The 20,375-nt window shown below is 42.3% G+C and overlaps 1 protein-coding gene across 2 annotated transcripts in view; it reads left to right on the top strand.

The window, feature by feature from the left end:
• Nucleotides 1-20,375, top strand: part of LOC124594787 (COP9 signalosome complex subunit 4) — an 81,930-nt gene that overhangs the window by 5,898 nt on the left and 55,657 nt on the right. For both annotated transcript variants that reach the window (XM_047133203.1, XM_047133202.1), the window contains exon 3: nucleotides 13,714-13,832. In XM_047133203.1, the coding sequence (XP_046989159.1) occupies nucleotides 13,714-13,832 (119 nt within the window). The remainder of the gene's footprint in view (nucleotides 1-13,713; nucleotides 13,833-20,375) is intronic.

Raw genomic sequence — 20,375 nt, 5'->3', positions numbered from 1 at the left:
GGCCCTTTCTACTAAACCAATGTTTTTGTGGAGAATATTGAAAATGTGTTTGACAATTTCTCTTCCCTTAGCAAAATGGTAAGTAATTCCATTTTAATTAGCATAGCAAATCGTACCCAGTCCTGAGTGCTACTCTCCCATAAACTGTTTGGTGAGACACCTGTTACCATCATAGCCTACAAGAACCTCTGCATGGTATAGGGATTAAATTTTCACTTGTATATAAAGCTGCAGACAAATAAAACATTATGCAAGCCCTTTCAGAGGTGAGGGATCTTTCATACATCATGTACATCAAGGACCACTAAATGAGGTAGACATCAGCACATTCATCCTCACTTTTGAGGAGGTTTTGCTTCCAGAAAAGGTCTAAATTGTGTTGCCACTGCAGTTTGAAGCTATATTTCCCGCCGTTGATGGGATATTTTAAATGCCGGCACTTTTAAGTGTATGTCTTCCCAGTGTACGTAAAACCTGATTTTGTGGAGACTGCAGCCAGGCACATTAAAACAACTCACCATGTGTGCTCCCACCTGTCTGTGTCAGTTGTTGGAACAATTGCCCTCCCCAACTCCCAAAGTGTACTAATCTACTCAAAGAATGCAAAAGTCCAAGAATTGAAGGTCACAGATAATCTCTCATAATTTGGAGCTTAGAAATAATGATTGTTGTTTTCAGTCTGTGATATCGACCTTTACCGTTGCTGTTGCCAGGTAATCAGCAGTGCCTGGTGTACTTCCTTCCTTGACATTGACATCTGGTAGCCACTCAAATAAATTTGACCATGGGGACAATAGGCCTTCCCATTGTAGCTGAAGGAGCCAGAGAGTGTGAATATCAGGGGTGCCCACTCTTTCTTCCGCCTCTACACAGACAACTGGTAAGACTTCATAAGAATCTAGACAACCATAAGTTGTAAAAGAGAAGAAGGAAAGACCTCGGGAGAAGATTACTCTGGTGATCCCGCAGGCACCAAATCCCCCACCACGCCACTGGACTCCCAACCAATGTTCATTGGCTTTCTTCCATTCCTCCTAGTTACAGTGATCCTGGGACATAACCTGCCTTCCTAGCTGCTTCGCGGCTAACAAGGACACCCTTAGCATGATGATCCAGTGGAACTGCACTGGATATAACTGTCCTCTGCTGGAACTACAGCAACTGAGATCCTCCTTTACTGTAATCTTTCTTGCTCTACAAGAAACGCACTTCACAGATGGCCATTCCTTAACTGTTCAGGGTTACAGTGCACTCTGCTCAAACCATGGTGACCGCGAAAGAGCATCCAAAAACTTTGTACATTGATTTGCTCTGATATAACATTTATTTGGGCACTTACTTGCCTTGAGATGATCACCTCAATCTAACAACCACCACCACCACCACCAACCTCTCCCACCCCATTTCTCCTAGCTTGGGATTTCAGTGCACACCATCTCCTGTGAGGAAGTACTGCTTCGTCTAATAAGGGCTGCCTGATTGACCAGCTTCTTTCTTAGGTTGTTCTGTCTCTCCTCACTGACAGTACTCTTGTCCACTTCAGGCCATGGCACTTTTTCAGCTATTAATCTGTCAGGCTACATCTATGAGGCTGTGTAGATGTCTCTGATGTGATAACCCATGCTGCTGGAACTGATATTTCCTTCTCTACAGATGGTTGGTGCCACGGTAAACCTAAGTCATTGCAACAGCTATTTGTGTGTGTCTAAGGGCCCTGCAAAATCTCAAGTGACATTCTTCACAGTCCACATTCCTCACTTCTAAGTGGTTTCATGCTAAGCCTCACTACCTAATTAAACACAGTAAAAAGGAATGCTGGGAGCACTGTGTCTCCTTCTCGGGAATGTATGCTTCTTCATACTAGGTGTGGATCAAGCCCAGTTGTCGTGGGGTCCTCTAGAGATCAATAACTGTTCAGGTGCTCTTCCTTCTGGATGGTGTGTGTTGTTTCTGATGCATTTATTCTTGCAGAACACTTTGTGATAGCATCAGCAACCTCTATTCCACCTAGCAGTATAATAGAAAACTGTTTCAGCAATAACCGCCATCCCTACCCGAACCCTGATAAGATTCCTATTCAGATGATCCAACATCTGAATGTTACTGAAAGGCTCCATCTACTTGGTCATCAAACTGTATTTGGCTAGGTGTTTGCCTTTGCAATAGTGAGGTAGTACCATCATCCAAATCCTTAAGCCAGACAACAACCCAACATCTTTTGCGTTTGTCATAGTTCCCAGTCTGTAGTCTTGGTCAAACACCAGCTCCAAGGTGCCATCCGAGGAGCCTTCGCTTGCAACCTTTCCCATTGCTTCAAGTTCCCTCCTGCAAAACTGCGAGTCGTAGAAAATTGTTATACCATGGCCCATCCTGATCCAGAACTCTGCTTCAGTTCCCTGTGCTTGGACATTGCAGAACAGTCCCAATTTTTGAGATTCCTCTTTGACAAAAAGATGACATGATTGCTCCATATTCGTCAACTAAAGACTAGCTGCATGCAGAAACTCAATGCTCTCCGCTCTTGCGATGCAGATTGTGCTAATCGTGTCCATATTTACTGGTCCCTGGTTTTGTCATGATTGGCCTATGGTTGCCAAGTCCACAGCTCATGGTCTCCCGGTCATGTTCTCGCTTCCTGAGCACGTCGTCCTTGTTTAGATTCCCGGTGGGGTCAGTGATGTTCACCTGCCTTCAGATGACTCGGTGTTTGTGCTGTCCTCATCATTTCATCTTCATTCATGAATGTGGTGAGATTGGACTGAGCAAAGGTTGGGAATTTGTACAGGCGCTGATAACCATGCAAGTTGAGTGCCCCACAAACCAAACATCATTATTATCTATGATTGTCAAGTTCATGGTTCAGCGGCACCTTAAGCTTTGAAATTTTTTGACACAATCAATCATTCTAGAAAAAGACTGGCAATTGGTACCTTCTGGAGTAGTCCTATAAATGTTCTCTTTGCTGAAGCAGGATCTCCCCTCTTCACTTCCAGCAGTACTAATTCTTGTACTCATTTAAGCAATCACTTGTGCAGCCATCCAGCAATTTCCTTTTCCTCCAACCGCAATAAAATCTTTTTTGGTTTACAGGCTGCATAATTTTGAATAAAACACTGAAACTTTGGACAGCTGTCTCCACCATTGTCATCAGGAGTTAAAATCAGCAATTGTTGGTCTGGCATGATGTGCTGCTTGTATAGATGTAATGGTAGCATCCAAAACCTTCCAGAGAGAGTGGGAGTGATGCACACACAGAAGGAAAATTGGGCAGCTCCTGGTGGCTCCATCCTACCACGGAACCAGGTGACGTCACATGACGTGAGAGACCAGTGCAATGTTTGCAACTGCCACTCCCGCGTCCTTTCAATAGTCAACCCTGTGTCTGTGCTTTCGCTCAATGTCCAAAGCTGTCTTCAATGCCCTACTAAGTGTGTATGCTTGGTTTCTGTTAAAACTATTGCTGTTGATTCTAATTTTCGCCACTTTGATAACAGAATCTTAGTTAGATGGTGTCTGAGCCAAAACTCTAGTCTGTACAAATTGTACTTATGCCTGTTTCCTAGGCAGTGTTCAGCTATAGCCAACTTCTCAAGTTCCCTTGGTTTGATATGTTGTGAATGCTTTGCACAGTGCTCGGCAGCAGTGCAAATAGTTTGACCTATGTAAATGCTATTACATCCACAGGGGACACCATACACTCCAGGAACTCGAAGATCTACGTTGTCTGTAACGGACTGCAACATACCTCTTATCTTGGAGATGGGTCAGAACACTGGTTACAGTCAGTGTCCCTTCAGCATGTGTCTTATCTTGCTAATAGTTGCTCCACATTATGGAAGGAACACAGCTGGCTTGGCCTCTTCACCCATTCACAAGCCGTCTTTTCGTCGGTGGCACGTGAAAAGTTTAGCAGTTCCTCTCTTGCTGTAAACATTTTCTCGAAACACACAGTTCAAATGGTGAAACTGACTCTAGATGGTTGTCACCAGAAATAAACTTTTCCCTCTGTATGTACTTGTTCAGTCCTGCTTCCTTGTGTACAGGGTACCGAAAACCATAGGCACGGCCAGAGGATCCCCACTGCCTCCAGCAGTTAGGAACTTTTTCATGGAGCACTTGGAGGAGCAAGCTCTGAACTCCATGAGATTGTATTCATCTTGCTTCCTAGAAATGTTGACACCTTCGTGATAAGGCCTTGAGGTGGAAATGCACTGCAGCAGTTCGTTGATCACATGAATGGCGTCTATCCCAACATTAAATTTACTGTTGAATTGGAGAGGGATGGCAAGCGTCCGTTGTTGAATGTTTGGGTTGAATGAAAGACAGGATTCTGGCTTGATTGTACAGTGTACAAGAAACCTAAGCACACTGATTGGTACTCAAGTGCCAGCAGTTTTCACCACCTTCTACACAAGGAAGTGGTCCTGAATATTTTTGTACAAGCGGTACAGATTATTTCTGACAATGATCACCTAGAGTCTGAATTTCAGCATTTGAAGCTTCAGAGAAAATGGTTACAGCAAGGGAGAAATTGAGTGCCACCTATGAGACGCCTCACAGAAGAGACCAAACCAGCAGCATTGCTTCCATACTATGGTGCAACTACTAGCAAGGTAGGCTCTGTGCTAAAAAGGCGTGGTCTGAGACCAGTGTTCCACTCTGCCTCAAAGGTGATGCACTGTTAAAGGCAACATAGATCTTAAGAGTTCTTGGTTTGTGTGGTGACCCCCTATGAATGTGGTAGCATTTATATAGATCAAACTATTCACACTGTTACCAAGCATTGTTCAGAGCATTCACAACATATCAAACAAAGCTGGTTGAACGTCACTTGGAAAACGGGCATAAAATATGGCTGGAAAAGGCGGAAGTTTTGGCCCAAACACAATCGTACTGGGACTCTGTTACCAAAGAACTAGCCAAATTTAGAATCAACAGCATCAGTTCTAACAGAGACAAGGGGTACATCCTTTGCCCCTCCACAACCAGTTCCGGGAATGTATGTAAGGAAATGCAAGCACTGTGGATAGTCGTTAGTGCATTTAATGAAATGTGTGAGATTACATAAGGATTATTTAAAGTAAATTATTTGGCACAGTATGCCTCATCTGATCTTAATTTAAAGAAATTATAAATGGGATTCTGGAATGTCCTGGGTGGGGTATAAACAACAGAAGGAGTAATAGAAACAACTTATCATGTAGTTTAGGTGTTGAATTTTAGATAAATTTTACAGCTCAAAAGTGGTGGCTGAATTTGAATTGCTCATCATGTTACGCAGGTTATATTTGGGAGTGTAACTGAGGCACTTATACTTCATTATTGGCATTCAGCACACACCACCTAAAATAGACAGGGAATTCTGGCCTGTGTCATAAGATATACTAAGACACACATTGTCCGCATGCTTATATGTTTGGATATGTATAGGGTATACAGAGAACTAGTGACCCAACCCAGCACTAGAAACTGCGACAATCTGTGTCTACCTGCCCGTTAGGGGTATCATTGTGTAATATATATCTTTTTCGAGATGTGCACACTGTATAACGTATTGGTAGGTCTAATAGAAATCTGTCTCCACTATTCTGTTCCTCCTATTTGGGGACTCAGTTGCCCACAATACCCTGTGGGGCAAAAACATTTCCAGTAGAAGCTAATAGTAGGAACTCTCCTGTTTGAACCAGGTCTCCAACACCTGTGATGCCTCGAGGACAGGCATAGGGAATTAGTGGCAATCTTCAGAGCAGATCAGACTAGAACTCGAGGGTTCCTGAGTGTATAACGTCTGAGCACCACAATACATTATTTACTTAATAAACCATTTCCTTCACACAGGAACACTTCAGTACAGATGTGGAAAATTTTACCAAGAGGTACCTAATCAGTTAGCCTTAGCCCCTTTAGCAAATATTAGTAAAACTTTAGTTTCTCCATAGACACCCACTGTAGGAGACATGATAATTCCAATTGTAATCTTTACTTAAACATGTGGCATTGCCTCTTCTTAAAAAAAATCATTGGTACAATTAAAATTCACAAAGGTACATTAGACACAGATAAAATTAACATTTATTCTCAGGTCGAAACCATTCTAGTGCAATACTATTAAACTTTGGATTGCTCCACAGAAGGACTAACTTAGACCTTGGGTATACTCACTTCTCAAGGAAATAAGTAGTACAAGCAAAATACACAAGAGGTACAAAAGATGTAAATGAAGTTTGCCCTTAATCAACAGGCCTTAGCCCTTTAACAATATTATTTAATCCTTAATTACTCCATAAAATCCCAGAGGTTCCAGTTCCACTTTGACTTAGACCTCGAGCACTGTCTCTTCTTTGTTGTTGTTGTGGTCCTCGGTCCTGAGACTGGTTTGATGCAGCTCTCCATGCTACTCTATCCTGTGCAAGCGTCATCATCTCCCAATACTTACTGCAACCTACATCGTTCCGAATCTACTTAGTGTATTCGTCTCTTGGTCTCCCTCTACGATTTTTACCCTCCACGCTGCCCTCCAATACTAAATTGGTGATCCCTTGATGCCACAGAACATGTCCTACCAATTGATCCCTTCTTCTTGTCAAGTTGTGCCACAAACTCCTCTTCTCCCCAATTCTGTTCAGTACCTCCTCATTAGTTATGTGATCTACCCATCTAATCTTCAGCATTCTTCTGTAGCACCACATTTCGAAAGCTTCTAGTCTCTTCTTGCCCAAACTATTTATCGTCCATGTTTCACTTCCATACATGGCTACACTCCATCCAAATGCCTTCAGAAACGACTTCCTGACACTTAAATCTATACGCTTTCCTTGCCATTGCCAGTCTACATTTTATATCCTCTCTACTTCGACCATCATCAGTTATTTTGCTCCCCAAATAGCAAAACTCCTTTACTACTTTGTCTCATTTCCCAATCTAATTCCCTCAGCATCACCCGACTTAATTAGACTACATTCCATTATCCTCGTTTTGCTTTTGTTGATGTTCATCTTGTATCCTCCTTTCAAGACACTATCCGTTCCGTTCAACTGCTCTTCCAAGTCCTTTGCTGTCTCTGACAGAATTACAGTGTCATCATTGAACCTCAAAGTTTTTATTTCTTCTCCATGGATTTTAACTTCAACTCTGAATTTTTCTTTTGTGTCCTTTACTGCTTGCTAATATACAGATTGAATAGCATCGGGGAGAGGCTACAACCCTGCCTCACTCCCTTCCCAACCACTGCTCCCCTTTCATGTCCCTCGATTCTTATAACTGCCATCTGGTTTCTGTACAAATTGTAAATAGCCTTTCTCTCCCTGTATTTTATCCCTGCCACCTTTAGAATTTGAAAGAGAGTATTCCAGTCAACATTGTCAAAAGCTTTCTCTAAGTCTACAAATGCTAGAAACATAGGTTTGCCTTTCCTTAATCTTCCTTCTAAGATAAGTCGTAAGGTCAGTATTGCCTCACGTGTTTCAACATTTCTGCGGAATCCAAACTGATCTTCCCCGAGGTTGGCTTCTACCAGTTTTTCCATTAGTCTGTAAAGAATTCGCGTTAGTATTTTGCAGCTGTGACTTATTAAACTGATAGTTCGGTAATTTTCACATCTGTCAGCACCTGCTTTCTTTGGGATTGGAATTATTATATTCTTCTTGAAGTCTGAGGGTATTTCGCCTGTCTCATACATCTTGCTCACCAGATGGTAGAGTTTTGTCAGGACTGGCTCTCCCAAGGCCGTCAGTAGTTCTAATGGAATGTTACCTACTCCCGGGGCCTTGTTTCGACTCAGGTCTTTCAGTGCTCTGTCAAACTCTTCATGCAGTATCGTATCTCCCATTTCATCTACATCCATTTCTATAATATTGTCCTGGAGTACATTGCCCTTGTGTAGTCCCTGTATATACTCCTTCCACCTTTCTGCTTTCCCTTCTTTGCTTAGAACTGGGTTTCCATCTGAGCTCTTGATATTCATACAAGTGGCTCTCTTTTCTCCAAAGGTCTCTTTAATTTTCCTGTAGGCAGTATCTATCTTACCCCTAGTGAGATAAGCCTCTACATCTTTACATTTGTCCTCTAGCCATCCCTGCTTAGCCATTTTGCACTTCCTGTCGATCTCATTTTTGAGACGTTTGTATTCCTTTTTGCCTGCTTCATTTACTGCATTTTTATATTTTCTCCTTTCATCAATTAAATTCAATATTTCTTCTGTTACCCAAGGATTTCTACTAGCCCTCGTCTTTTTACCTACTTGATCCTCTGCTGCCTTCACTACTTCATCCCTCAGAGCTACCCATTCTTCTTCTACTGTATTTCTTTCCTCCATTCTTGTCAATTGTTCCCTTATGCTCTCCCTGAGACTCTGTACAACCTCTGGTTTAGTCAGTTATACAGGTCCCATCTCCTTAAATTCCCACCTTTTTGCAGTTTCTTCAGTTTTAATCTACAGTTCATACCCAATACATTGTGGTCAGAGTCCACATCTGCCCCTGGAAATGTCTTAAAATTTAAAACCTGGTTCCTAAATCTCTGTCTTACCATTATATAATCTCTCTGATACCTTCTAGTATCTCCAGGGTTCTTCCATGTATACAACCTCCTTTCATGATTTCTTGAACCAAGTGTTAGGTATGATTAAGTTATGCTCTGTGCAACATTCTACCACACGGCTTCCTCTTTCGTTTCTCTCCCCCAATCCATATTCACCCACTATGTTTCCTTCTCTCCCTTTTCCTACTCTCGAATTCCAGTCACCCATGACTATTAAATTTTCGTCTCCCTTCACTACCTGAATAATTTCTTTTATCTCATCATACATTTCATCAATTTTTTCATCATCTGTAGAACTAGTTGGCATATAGACTTGTACTACTGTAGTAGGCATGGGCTTCGGGTCTATCTTTGCCATAATAATGCGTTCACTATACTGTTTGTAGTAGCTTACCCGCACTCCTATTTTTTTTTTATTATTCATTACTAAACCTACTCTTGCATTACCCCTATTTGATTTTGTATTTATAACCCTGTATTCACCTGACCAAAAGTCTTGTTCCTCCTGCCACCGAACTTCACTAACTCCCACTGTATCTAAGTTTAATGCAACCATTTCCCTTTTTATATTTTCTAACCTACCTGCCCGATTAAGGGATCTGACATTCCACTCTCTGATCCGTATAACGCCAGTTTTTTCTCCTGATAACGTCCTCTTAAGTAGTCCCTGCCCGGAGATCCGAATGGGGTACTCTTTTACCTCCAGAATATTTTACCCAAGAGGATGCCATCATCATTTAACCACACAGTAAAGCTGTATGCCCTCGGGAAAAATTTCTTCTTTAAGAAATCAAATTACGCAAGAGACAGATAAGATTTGTGCTGAATTGTGGGCTGAAGCCCTTCTGGCAAAGTACTGTTAAACCTGGAATTTCTGCACAGGCACATACCCCTTTTATCAACCAGTGATAAACCCTACCTCAAGAACGGTTCTTAATTCCAGCAAACACACATTAGGCACTAACCCTTGCTTGGCAAACAATCTAATAATTAGAGCTTTCAAAATCTATACACCCCTAAGGAATGAGCCTACTAATAGTTAACCAAGTTAGCAAGCATCGCCCTTCAAACACAATGAATATCAACTTAGATATTGGGGGCACTGTCCCTTCATCCGATAATTATTCTAGCAGTTAAAAATACACAAGAAATAATAGGTCACACACTGAATTAATGGGCCTTACCTTTTTATTGTAAAACAATCTAACAATCAAAATCTCCAGTGCCATGAACCACTGTGTAATAAGCAAGAACCGAGTATAGCTAGACATTGGGCACTTGAGAAAAATAATCAGAGCAGCTGGAATGGACAAGATATGCTAAGCTACAATCAGTTGAATTCAGCAAATAATTCACAGGTGAATAGATAGGAAGAGAAATTTTATGGGCATAGCCCTGCAGGAAAATTGCTTGCTTCTAGACAAGAATTCACAGGTGAATTAAGCAATTCAAGCGTACAGTGGTAGATACTCAAGGTAAGGACAGGATGATGCGGTATTTGCTTTGCCAACAAGTCGCTGAGTACATACATTCATACACCTGATTATGAGCTTCCTGAAACTGAGCAACAATTGAAAGCAACTTTAACGTAAAATTTCATAATAATCAACCAGATACTGGGCCCCCACTAGGCTCATAAAACCACAGGACTTAAGCCCAGTTCGTCTCTTTGCACCACACACTCGCACAGTGCCCACATTTAATACCACTCGAATTTGTAAAGGTTTGTGCAGCAGAAGAAACATGTAGTTAAACACCATATAACTTTAATGTTGCTCAAGAGCATCACAACACAACCTCATTCAGCTATGCAAACCACTGCTTATAATCATTCTGCCATATGCATAAGGCACTCGCACCTTTATAAAAACAGCACAAGCTAGAACAAGCAGTCTTGCAGTACTGCAAGGAAGGACAGTTGTTCATCTCAGTTCCACAACAAACTCTTAAAATTGGAATCTCTTAGCTGAATTGTTGAACAGCCTGTAAACTAAAGATACTTAGCCTAAACAGATGGACAAATAGGTTTACCAAACCCAGAATTGAAATCTAGCGCATAAGTAAGTCCATTGTTACAGCGTGTCACTTCACTTCCCAGGTGGACAGCAACAAAGCAATGTACTGATCAAAAAGTCACCCAAACCAGCTGTTGGCAGATACCAAAACACTTCTTTACAGCATGATAGTGTGGGCCCAGTGATCAACCACATGACCAACCCAATGTCAAAGGCTCAATGCAGAACTCAGACTTAACGCCCTCTGTGAACTTCAACCAAATGCTCGCTTGTTCACCAAAGGTGTCTTAAGAACTTGCCACAAGAGTGCACATGCATACCTACCAACAGGAGTCCAAAAACTTGGCATTTGCATCAGTGATGTGCTGTCAGTAAGTATCGATACAGTTTATCAGCCTGAGCATCTCTGATCCAGTGGAAAGCCTATGAAGATATCTGTGATATATGACCACTTCTCTCTCTCTCTCTCTCTCTCTCTCTCTCTCTCTCTCTCTGTCTCTGTGTGTGTGTGTGTGTGTGTGTGTGTGTGTGACCCTTGAATGGACATTTAATTGATTCAGTGACCTTAAAGTTGTGTTAATAAACCTGAGTGACAGCTCCATTGCTGGGGTGTGAACAGTCCATAACGTCCGTGAGCTCACTCACCATCATCTCAAGTACAAACTAAATGTTACTGCATTTATGGCTGTTGGGCATCCAAGACAGATCTGACATCTCTATCAATGTCGGTATTCATACCAACCCTCAGTGGTTCCCGAACTTCTTGTGGTGTACTTCGTTCAAATGTCTGCATGCAGCGACTACTGTCCATCTTTCATGACCTGCATATGCTTTGTAAAACAAAAAAAAACTTATTCTTCCATGCACAGCTCCTAGAATTGTAGTGTTTTGTACAGGTAATGACAGCTGTGCAGTGCTTTAGCAGTGTGTGTACACATTTTCCCTGGACCGAATAAAATCCGCAACTGAATGCTTACCCACTTGTGGTGGGAGAATATTATTCTTCCTACCTGAGACCAGGAAAAACCCCAAATTTTGAGTAATTACTGACTAATCTCTCTTATTGAATAGGCTTCGTATAAATCATTTGAAAGAATGTTGAACTGACAATTGTGTTGCTATCTGGAAGCCAGAGGACATCTATCCTAATTTCAAAGTGGCTTTCAGGAACATTGTGGCTTACTAAAGACCATATAATCCATCTGAAATCTCCAATGTGAAATGCTTTTGTAGACTGTTAATATCTGATAGCAGTGTTCGTTTTGCAGAATGTGCAGGATACTGATTGGTGCTGCCTCATTCTGTCTCCACTACGCGAGTGGGGTTTTCAGGATTTCTTACTGATTTTTCTATAAACTTCCTATGCCTCTGACTGTTCTAGGTGTGGGTAGGTTCAGTTGTCAGCAATTAATATGTACAACAGAAAGAAGCCCCTCAGGGTTCAGTCTTGAACCTTGCCCTCACCATCGCAATTGATGGTGTAGTGGCCACCGTGGGACCCACGTGTTCATCGTTTGTGGTAAGTTGTACACTGATGGCAGCAAAATGAGAACAGCGCTCAGGTAAACAATGTAGAACAGTTTCATTAAATATTCGAGAACACAATTCTTCTTGATGGAGCTGTAAGTAACATAGAAATGAAAGTTCACTGATAGTTTGAGTACCAGTAAGGCAGCAGTGGACTTAGTGCTTCTTTTGGCAGTTACCGGAGGCTCTGTGAGCAACAGGTCAACATGTTGTTGTACGGAACATTTGCCAACATATGTTACGAGTGCAGATCAATGCTAGACTGCCAGGTGCTTGTGCGTGTTGTGGCACTCGTAGGACAGGGTGTGTCACAGGTTTCTGTCTTGTACAGTTTCTCCATGTGGATGACTTTGCCAGCAGTACGGTTCCACTTCATTGCTAAGTACCATCTTCAGGGGACTATATTGAATGTACAAAATGCGTGTTGCGTATGAATTGTAATGTAATACAGATGAGCATTTGGGTACTGTACTGGATATTACATAAAGATTTAAACTGATCAGTAGTTGAAAATAAGCATTTTATTTCGGAATTGTTGCGTAGGTGGAAAATGATTTATGTGCAATTGAGTAAGGCTGTGAACCCTGCATGAATGAATTGACAGTTTGTGATATTGGACAGTGGCTTTAAAATAATTTCGAAGAAGTGGCATGCCTGCACACTCAAATAATCAGTTTTTACATCTTAAACCCATGCATATTTTTCCACCATGCAGTCAACATATAATGCCATTCTCATCCCAGAAGTATTCTAATCCCTGGAACAAGCCATGTCCCTGAAATAATTGGTCTTAATTTACATTAATTTTTTCAGTCTTTGCATTTCTTTTCAGTAAATATTCATTTCTTCGTTCTTTTACTTTTCTATTTCTTTTAATATCTGACCTATCTACTCTCTTCGCCCCATATCTCGTGTCTACCATGTATAATGCATTTTGTTTTCCTCTCTCTTCACTCTTACGCGATGTTCTGTCAGTAATTTATCTTGGTTATTACCCAGTCTTCCATCTTTAAGCTCTCGGGTTTTCAAATCTCATCTGGTGTTTTTAATCTACCCAGTGATATTGTATTTCCAGAACCTGATTATTTTTTTTGACGTATGTTTATGAACTGATGTTCTTGAACAGTCTTCATAATGAGGGGTGGTGTTGAGCATTTCTGTGTGAGTATATACCAATACATAAAGCATGAAGGATAGTAACTGGTGAAGATGTGTATATAAGATTTCAAAATATTAGAAATTCACCTTATTATCTCAATTTTTGGAATGCACTCACAAAAGCTGTGATCATTCAAATCAACAGGGGATACTTCATAGGCCTCCAACACATTTGTGAGAATAATCTGTAGATGTTGTACCTTGAATTTTTCCACTCCTGTTCAGTCAGCCTTGCCGAGTCTGACTGCTGTGGATATGTAAAACTACATTTTCAAAATTTTATGTTCTTAATTTTGCATTAATGTATGAGAGAAATGAAGCATTGTGGTTTTTCATTAATATAATGTAAATTTTTCGTATTTGTGTACAGTTACTAATAAAATCACACAAGTTGTCCTTTTGTACATTCACAGTAATCCCAGTTGCAATGTACAGTGATGTGATTCTGAAACATTTGTTTTATTTCACCTTGCAGTTGTGAATGAAAATGTAAGTCTGGTAATATCACGCCAAATTCTCACTGATGTCAGCACTCAGTTGGCCGTTGCACCTGACCCCATTTCAAAAGCAGTGTCTCATTACACTCTTGACAAGGTAAGTATGTTTGTTTTTGTTTGACTTTATTATGTACTTGTATCATGTACTTCCCACTGAGGGTTCAGACTTTGGTATAAAAGATACACCAACTATGGGTAGTTGTTGCTGTCCTGCCTGTGGAAGCAGAACTGAAAACGGTTCACCCATTTCTCTCTCACATGAAAGTGTTGAAATTCATGGCCACACAGTTCATTTTTTCAGCTATATCCAGGTGTAACAGTGCACAAGGATTCTGTAAAAAAAATATTAGTGGTTATCATCATTAACTAGCAGCTCTACAGATCATTTTCTATCTTCTGTTGTAAATTTTAATTTTTTTCTTTTTTTTTTTTTTTTGATAAGAAGCTGTTCGTTGTTTGTATTGTTTTCTTTGCTTGATACTATAGTGAAAATACCCTTCCGTCAAAAATCCAGAATATATATTCATGTTTTTTACTCTTTCAATAATAATTGTAATTTTTATTTTATAGAAATGTTTTTGTTCTTCATTGTGTCTGATAGCTTATTATGTATTTTACTCCCTGGCAACTGAAGAAACATCTTCAAAGTTCATCCTGGTAAATTTAGGTCACATCACATATATTATGCATTTCATTAATACTCATTTATCGTTACTCAGGTGTTTACACAGAAAGTATCTTAGCAGTTTGGAGGTATGACTGACTTGTCTCGTGTAAGCTGTCATCACAAAAATTTTGACTTTTCATATGGCCTTACCATCAAATTATCCAACTCCAGCTGCAACTACTCCTTCCACAATTACCTCCATCTGTTCAGATTTATCCAGTCTGTAGCCATCACCAACCTAGTTCTGCAAAAATCAGGCTCAAACTTCCTTGCAATACCTTCTCTCCATCTGTAAAATTCTCCTGCTGTGCAATCTCAAATTACTAGATCCCATCTTTTAGGCTGAAACTCTTGCCCTCCAGGAACTAGAGTAGCATCCACAATGCCACCTCAAACTCTCCAACCTGTTTGCCTCCTACTCCTACTTTGGATTACCACTATCCATCGCCTCAACAGCAACCTCCAAATCTTGTGCAAATCCCCTCATAGTTGACAAACCCTGCCTTGCAGACCTACCTTTACCATACCCTCAAAAATTCTGCCCCAACACATACAGAATCCAGAACATCAACAGCCTAAAGTCATGAAAGTTTCCTCTAGAAGCCTTAATGCCACAGAAGTCATTTCTAAGGCCTTACCTCTTGCGCAACTCCCAAATTCAATCCTGCAGGACTTGTTAAAGACATCTCCTCCGCCTGGTCTCTATACTGGAAACACTTTTTTGCTACCAACCCAACCAATCGCTCAACCCAAAACCATTGTTGGATGCTGCTTTACTCGGTTCACTCCTCAATCCAGTCGTGATCTCTCCCCCCCCCCCCCCCCCCCTCCATTGCCCCCCAAATCACCCTCATTAACTTTCCAGAATTTCTTAACCTCAAACCTTACCTTGCCACCATTCCCAAACCTCTCAGCAAGCAAACTAATCTAATCTTACATCCACAGAAAGAAGAGCAGTCCACCACCTGAAAACTGATTCTAACCTTGCAGTACTATCTGCTGACAAAGGCTCCACAACTATGGTTTTGAATTGCAAAAATTACATGGCAGAGGGACTCTGCCAGCTGTCAGATTCATCCACATACAAAGCCTGTCACATTGACCCCATTCCAAAACTCCAACATTATCTCCAGTCTCTCCTCAAATCAATAGGCCCATCCTAGAACCCTTCCCTGAGTCTCTCTGACCCCTAACATCTCCGCACTTCTATCTTACCCAACCACTTGGGATGCCCCATTGTGGATGGTTACTGTACCTACCTGAAAGTGTGTCTGCTTTTGCAGACCATCTCCTTCAGCCTGTTAACCACAACCCTCCTATATAAAAGACACAAACCATTTCCTGCACTGACTCCACACTATTCCTGTTACTTTGCCACGGGATGCTCTGCTCATCATTGTTGATGGCACCTCGCTTTACACAATCAACGCTAATGACCATGGCCTAGCCACTGTTGAGCACTACCTTTCCCAAGCCCAATGGGTTCCCAGCCTACAGCCTCCTTTCTGGTCACCATGACCAACTATATCTTCACCCACATTTACTTCTCTGTTGAAGGCATCACCTATAATCAGATCCAGGGTACAGCAGTGGGCACCCGCGTGGCACCATCCTATGCCAACGTATTCGTAGCCCAGTTAGAGAAAAACTTCCTAACCACCCAGAGTCTTCATGATCTTTATTAAGGGTGAAGATATTCTATCCACATTCCTCCAGAATCTCATCACTTGCCCCCCACCCCACCCCACCCCACCCCACCCCAATTCACTTTACCTGGTCCTCCTTGACCCAACAAGCCACATTCCTCAATGTTTACCTTCACCTCAAAGATGGCTACATCAGTACCTCAGTCCATATCAAACCTCCCAACCACCAGAAATAACTGCACTTCGACAACTGCCACTCATTCCCTACCAAGAAGTCCCTTCCATACAGCCTAGCCACCTGTGGCTATCGCATCTGTGGTGACGAGCAGTCCCACTCAGAATATACCAAGGGGCTCACTGAGACTTTCACAGACCATAATTACCCTGCCAACCTTGTGTAGAAATAAATCTCCTATGCCTTACCTCTCCAGTCACCCCCACCTGCCCAAGTCCAACCATCCAGCCACGTAGAGGCATTCCCTTTGTGATTCAGTACCACCAAGGCTGGAAAAACTGAATCACATTTTCTGCCAGGGTTTATACTACTGGCATCCACCGAACTTGCACAATATCCCCGTTGATTCCTACTCCATCCCTGCTCCCAATGCATTGCCTCAGGGTTCATGTTCCTATAATAGACCTAGATTCGGATCTCTCATACATTCTCACACAGACACCTACTCCAGTCCTGTCACACACAAGTCACCTATCCCATCAAAGGCAGAGCTATCTTTCAAAGCAATTGTGTGATCTACAGGCTAAGCTGCAACCACTGTGCATTATACATCGGCAAGATATTCAACCTATCTGTCCACATGAATGGCAGACAAACTATGGCCAAGAAACAGCTGGACCACCTGGTTGCTGAGCATGCTGCCCAACGCGACGTTTTTCCTTTCAGTGGCTGCTCCACAGCCTGTGCCATCTGGATCCTTTGTACTAACACTAGCTTTCCTGAATTGCACAGGTGGTAACTCTCCCTGCAATAGATCCTACATTCCTGTTGACCAGCTCGCCTCAATCTTCATTAGTCACTGTCCTTCACCCAGCTATCCCCTTCCCTGTTCCCACAATGCTCTCTCCGTTTCCACATCCTTCCATCTCTGTCACCCCTCCTCCTCCTCCTCCTCCTCCTCCACTAGTGGCTGAAGAGCCCAAAAGCAGCTGGTCTTAGGGCTTCATGCTCATCCTCTGTCCCGGAGACTGATTCAGTGAAACCCAAGGAACAGTGCGAAAAATCGATAAGGAGACCCCCAAGAACAAGGAACTTGCAGTGGCACCCACACCACCACTACCCACAAGCTCTGCGTCTGAGGATGGGTTGGAGATTCTGGTGTCCGCTGAGGACCTGGATCTCGCCGGACCCTCAAACACAGTGGATATAGACTGCTCAGGCAAGTAGTTGGTGGCAGCACGTGACCCTGAGGCTTAAACTACCTCATTGAATGTTCTGTACCTTCCCAATCTCACAATGATGTCATCCTCCAGTGAAATTGCGGTCGTTTTTTCCACCACCTGGCTTAACTATGGCAACTGTTAAGCTTCACACCTGCTTTCTGCACTACCCTCGAGAACACATGGTTCCCGGCAATGCAGACCCCTGCCCTCCGCGGCTATAAGGGATATTCCAGGAACCGTAGCGAGTATGATTGAGTATCAGGTGGAGTTTGCGTTTCTCCTAAACTCAGTCTGTAGTGAAACTGTGCCCATTCAAACCCCTCTTGAAACTGTGACTGTCAGAATACGGACGTTGCAGGAAATAACTGTCTGCAATGTATATCTTCCTCCAGATGGTGCAGTACCCCTGAATGTATTAGCTGCACTGATTGCTCAACTGCCTAACACTGCTTACTGGCCAGGTATCAGAACTTTACTGTCGGTTTGACCTCTGCCTCTTAAATACTGGGGCCACCACACATTTCAGTGTGGCTCAGAGTAGTTACTTGGCAATTGACTTATCAATTTGCAGCCCAGGACTTCTCCCATCTGTCCTTTGGAGAGCACATGACGAACTGTGTGGCAGTGACCACTTCCCCATCTTCCTGTCACTGCCCCGGCATCAGGCTCATGGAAGCCTGCCCAGATGGGCTTTAAACAAGGCAGACTGGGAATCTTTCACCACTGCTGTCACTGTTGAATCTCCCCACATGGTGACATGTATGTGATGGTTGAGCAGATGACTACCACAATTGTTTCTGTGGCAGAAAATGCAGTCCCTCACTCTTTAAGGTGCCCCCGGCGAAAGACAGTCCCTTGGGGGTCGTCTGAAGTCGCTGAGGCAATTAGTGTGTCGGCGAACTCTACAGCAACATAAGCGGCACCCTTCCCTAGAGCATAGCCTTTAAGCTGCTCTGTGCCCGTGTACGCCAGCTTATAAAATGACGGAAACAGGAGACAGTGGTGTGTGTGTGTGTGTGTGTGTGTGTGTGTGTGTGTGTGTGTGTGTGTGTGTGGGGGGGGGGGGGGGGGGGGGGGGCGGCGAAGCTTACTTGTTTAGCAGTCATTTTGTTGTGCCTGTCTTTGACTCAACCTCTTCATTGGATGAGGAATATCAGTTTGTTCTTATCATTATATTTGTATCATTCCATCCTGAATTTTCATTGTTTGAGCTATCATATTTTTTCTTACCAACATTATTGTACAGAGTTCCACTGCTGGCCACTAAAATTGCAACAAATGTCACATTCGCATGAAATATTATTTCCATTCAATACAACAGCACAAAGTAAGTAGTTGTAATGCCATCTACATTCTATATATAAGGAAAGATTACATAGCAGGTTTCCTTTTCAGAAGTCACATTTGAATATGGGTTGTTGTTGAGGTCATGTTACACTTCATGTTGAAGGAAAAAGTCCACCAGCACGTGTCAGAATTAAGTGGCAGGATCATAGTGATTCATCATTCTGTGATACTGCTGCTTGCATTGGTTGGGGGCCTATGACTGTTTTGCAAATATGCAATTGATGGGTTGAGATGGGCCATACTCGACGTTATGCAAGTTCTCGGTGACACCACATGACTAGTTGTTCACTTGACCGTCCAGGATTGTACAACCCGGATGGTGCAAAGACACCTGGAGCAGCATTGTTGTGATTTCTCATGATGTTGGAGCAGAGCGGGTCACTGGCAGTGGTGCACCCAGTCGCTACACTGATGTGGCACCACTTCACCTTTTCGGATGAGTTCTGGTTCTGCATACAGCTTCATGATAGACCTATCTGTCCACAGTGGACCCAAGGAGAAGGGACACTGCTAGATTGTATTTGTCGTCACAGTAAAGACTTAGCACCAGGTGTGATGGTGTGGGGTGCCATTGGGTATGCAATACAATCACCTCTGGTGCATATAAGTGGCAGTACAGACACAGCAGTTACATTTCTGGCACTGTGTCCTGTCTTCCAGATCTCCATGAGGTTCCAGAAGTTCTTCTTACAACAAACTCTGTAGATGATATAATGTAAGTGGATAGATAAAAAAAATCTACTCACCAAACGATGGCAGGGAAACATACACTAAAGGATTTAACTTTTACAAGCTTTCGGGTTGACAGATTCCTTACAGGCGTGAGTGTGCGCATACCTGTGCACCCCTCCTCCTCCCCCCCCCCTAACCCCCCCCCCCCCCCTCGGCACACACTTACAGCACAACACAACACAACACAATTACTCAGATGGACTGTTGCATCTTTTTATGCATCCCTGTGAGATGTATAGTGATATGACAGGTTTTCATGACACCTTGATGAAGCATCATTATAATGGGGATATCTGATGTGCACACCAGTTGTTTTAAAAGACCACACACATGATAATCCCAAGAACTAAGGTCATAGAAATTTGCGCAAAATGGAGTTGGTCATCTCCTACCTATTTCATATGTCTTGGTGGATGTCATTAAGTGCATCTCTTGCAATGTAACTGAAACCTACTGGAGTGTCATTATACAATGTGCCTTTTACAAGGGTACATCCTGTAACAATCTTGAAGCTTCTAGTTTTACTGACCTATTTTTTTGCGCCTCTTAGAGAAGTCTCTTGGAATTTTTTCTTTAATCTCCCGCCTGTGATTATTGGGTGTGGTGAAAAGTTATTGAATAAATGTAACATTTTAGAATCTACTTTTTATTCTTTACATTTGTTAACATCAAATTTGATTTTAATGGTCAGCTTTCTTGTAATACATCATCAATTTTGTCACACAGGTCAGCAAGTTACATGGATTATGAAAGATTTTACAAAACACTGAAATGAAATAGAAGTTAAAAGGTTTATTTCTGGGCTCTGACTGTATGGCATGTTATTTTACAGGATGAGCACCAAACACTG

This window comes from Schistocerca americana, chromosome 2 (genome assembly GCF_021461395.2).
Source record: "Schistocerca americana isolate TAMUIC-IGC-003095 chromosome 2, iqSchAmer2.1, whole genome shotgun sequence".
Classification (NCBI taxonomy): domain Eukaryota; kingdom Metazoa; phylum Arthropoda; class Insecta; order Orthoptera; family Acrididae; genus Schistocerca; species Schistocerca americana.
This window is presented reverse-complemented; position numbering and strand designations above follow the sequence as displayed.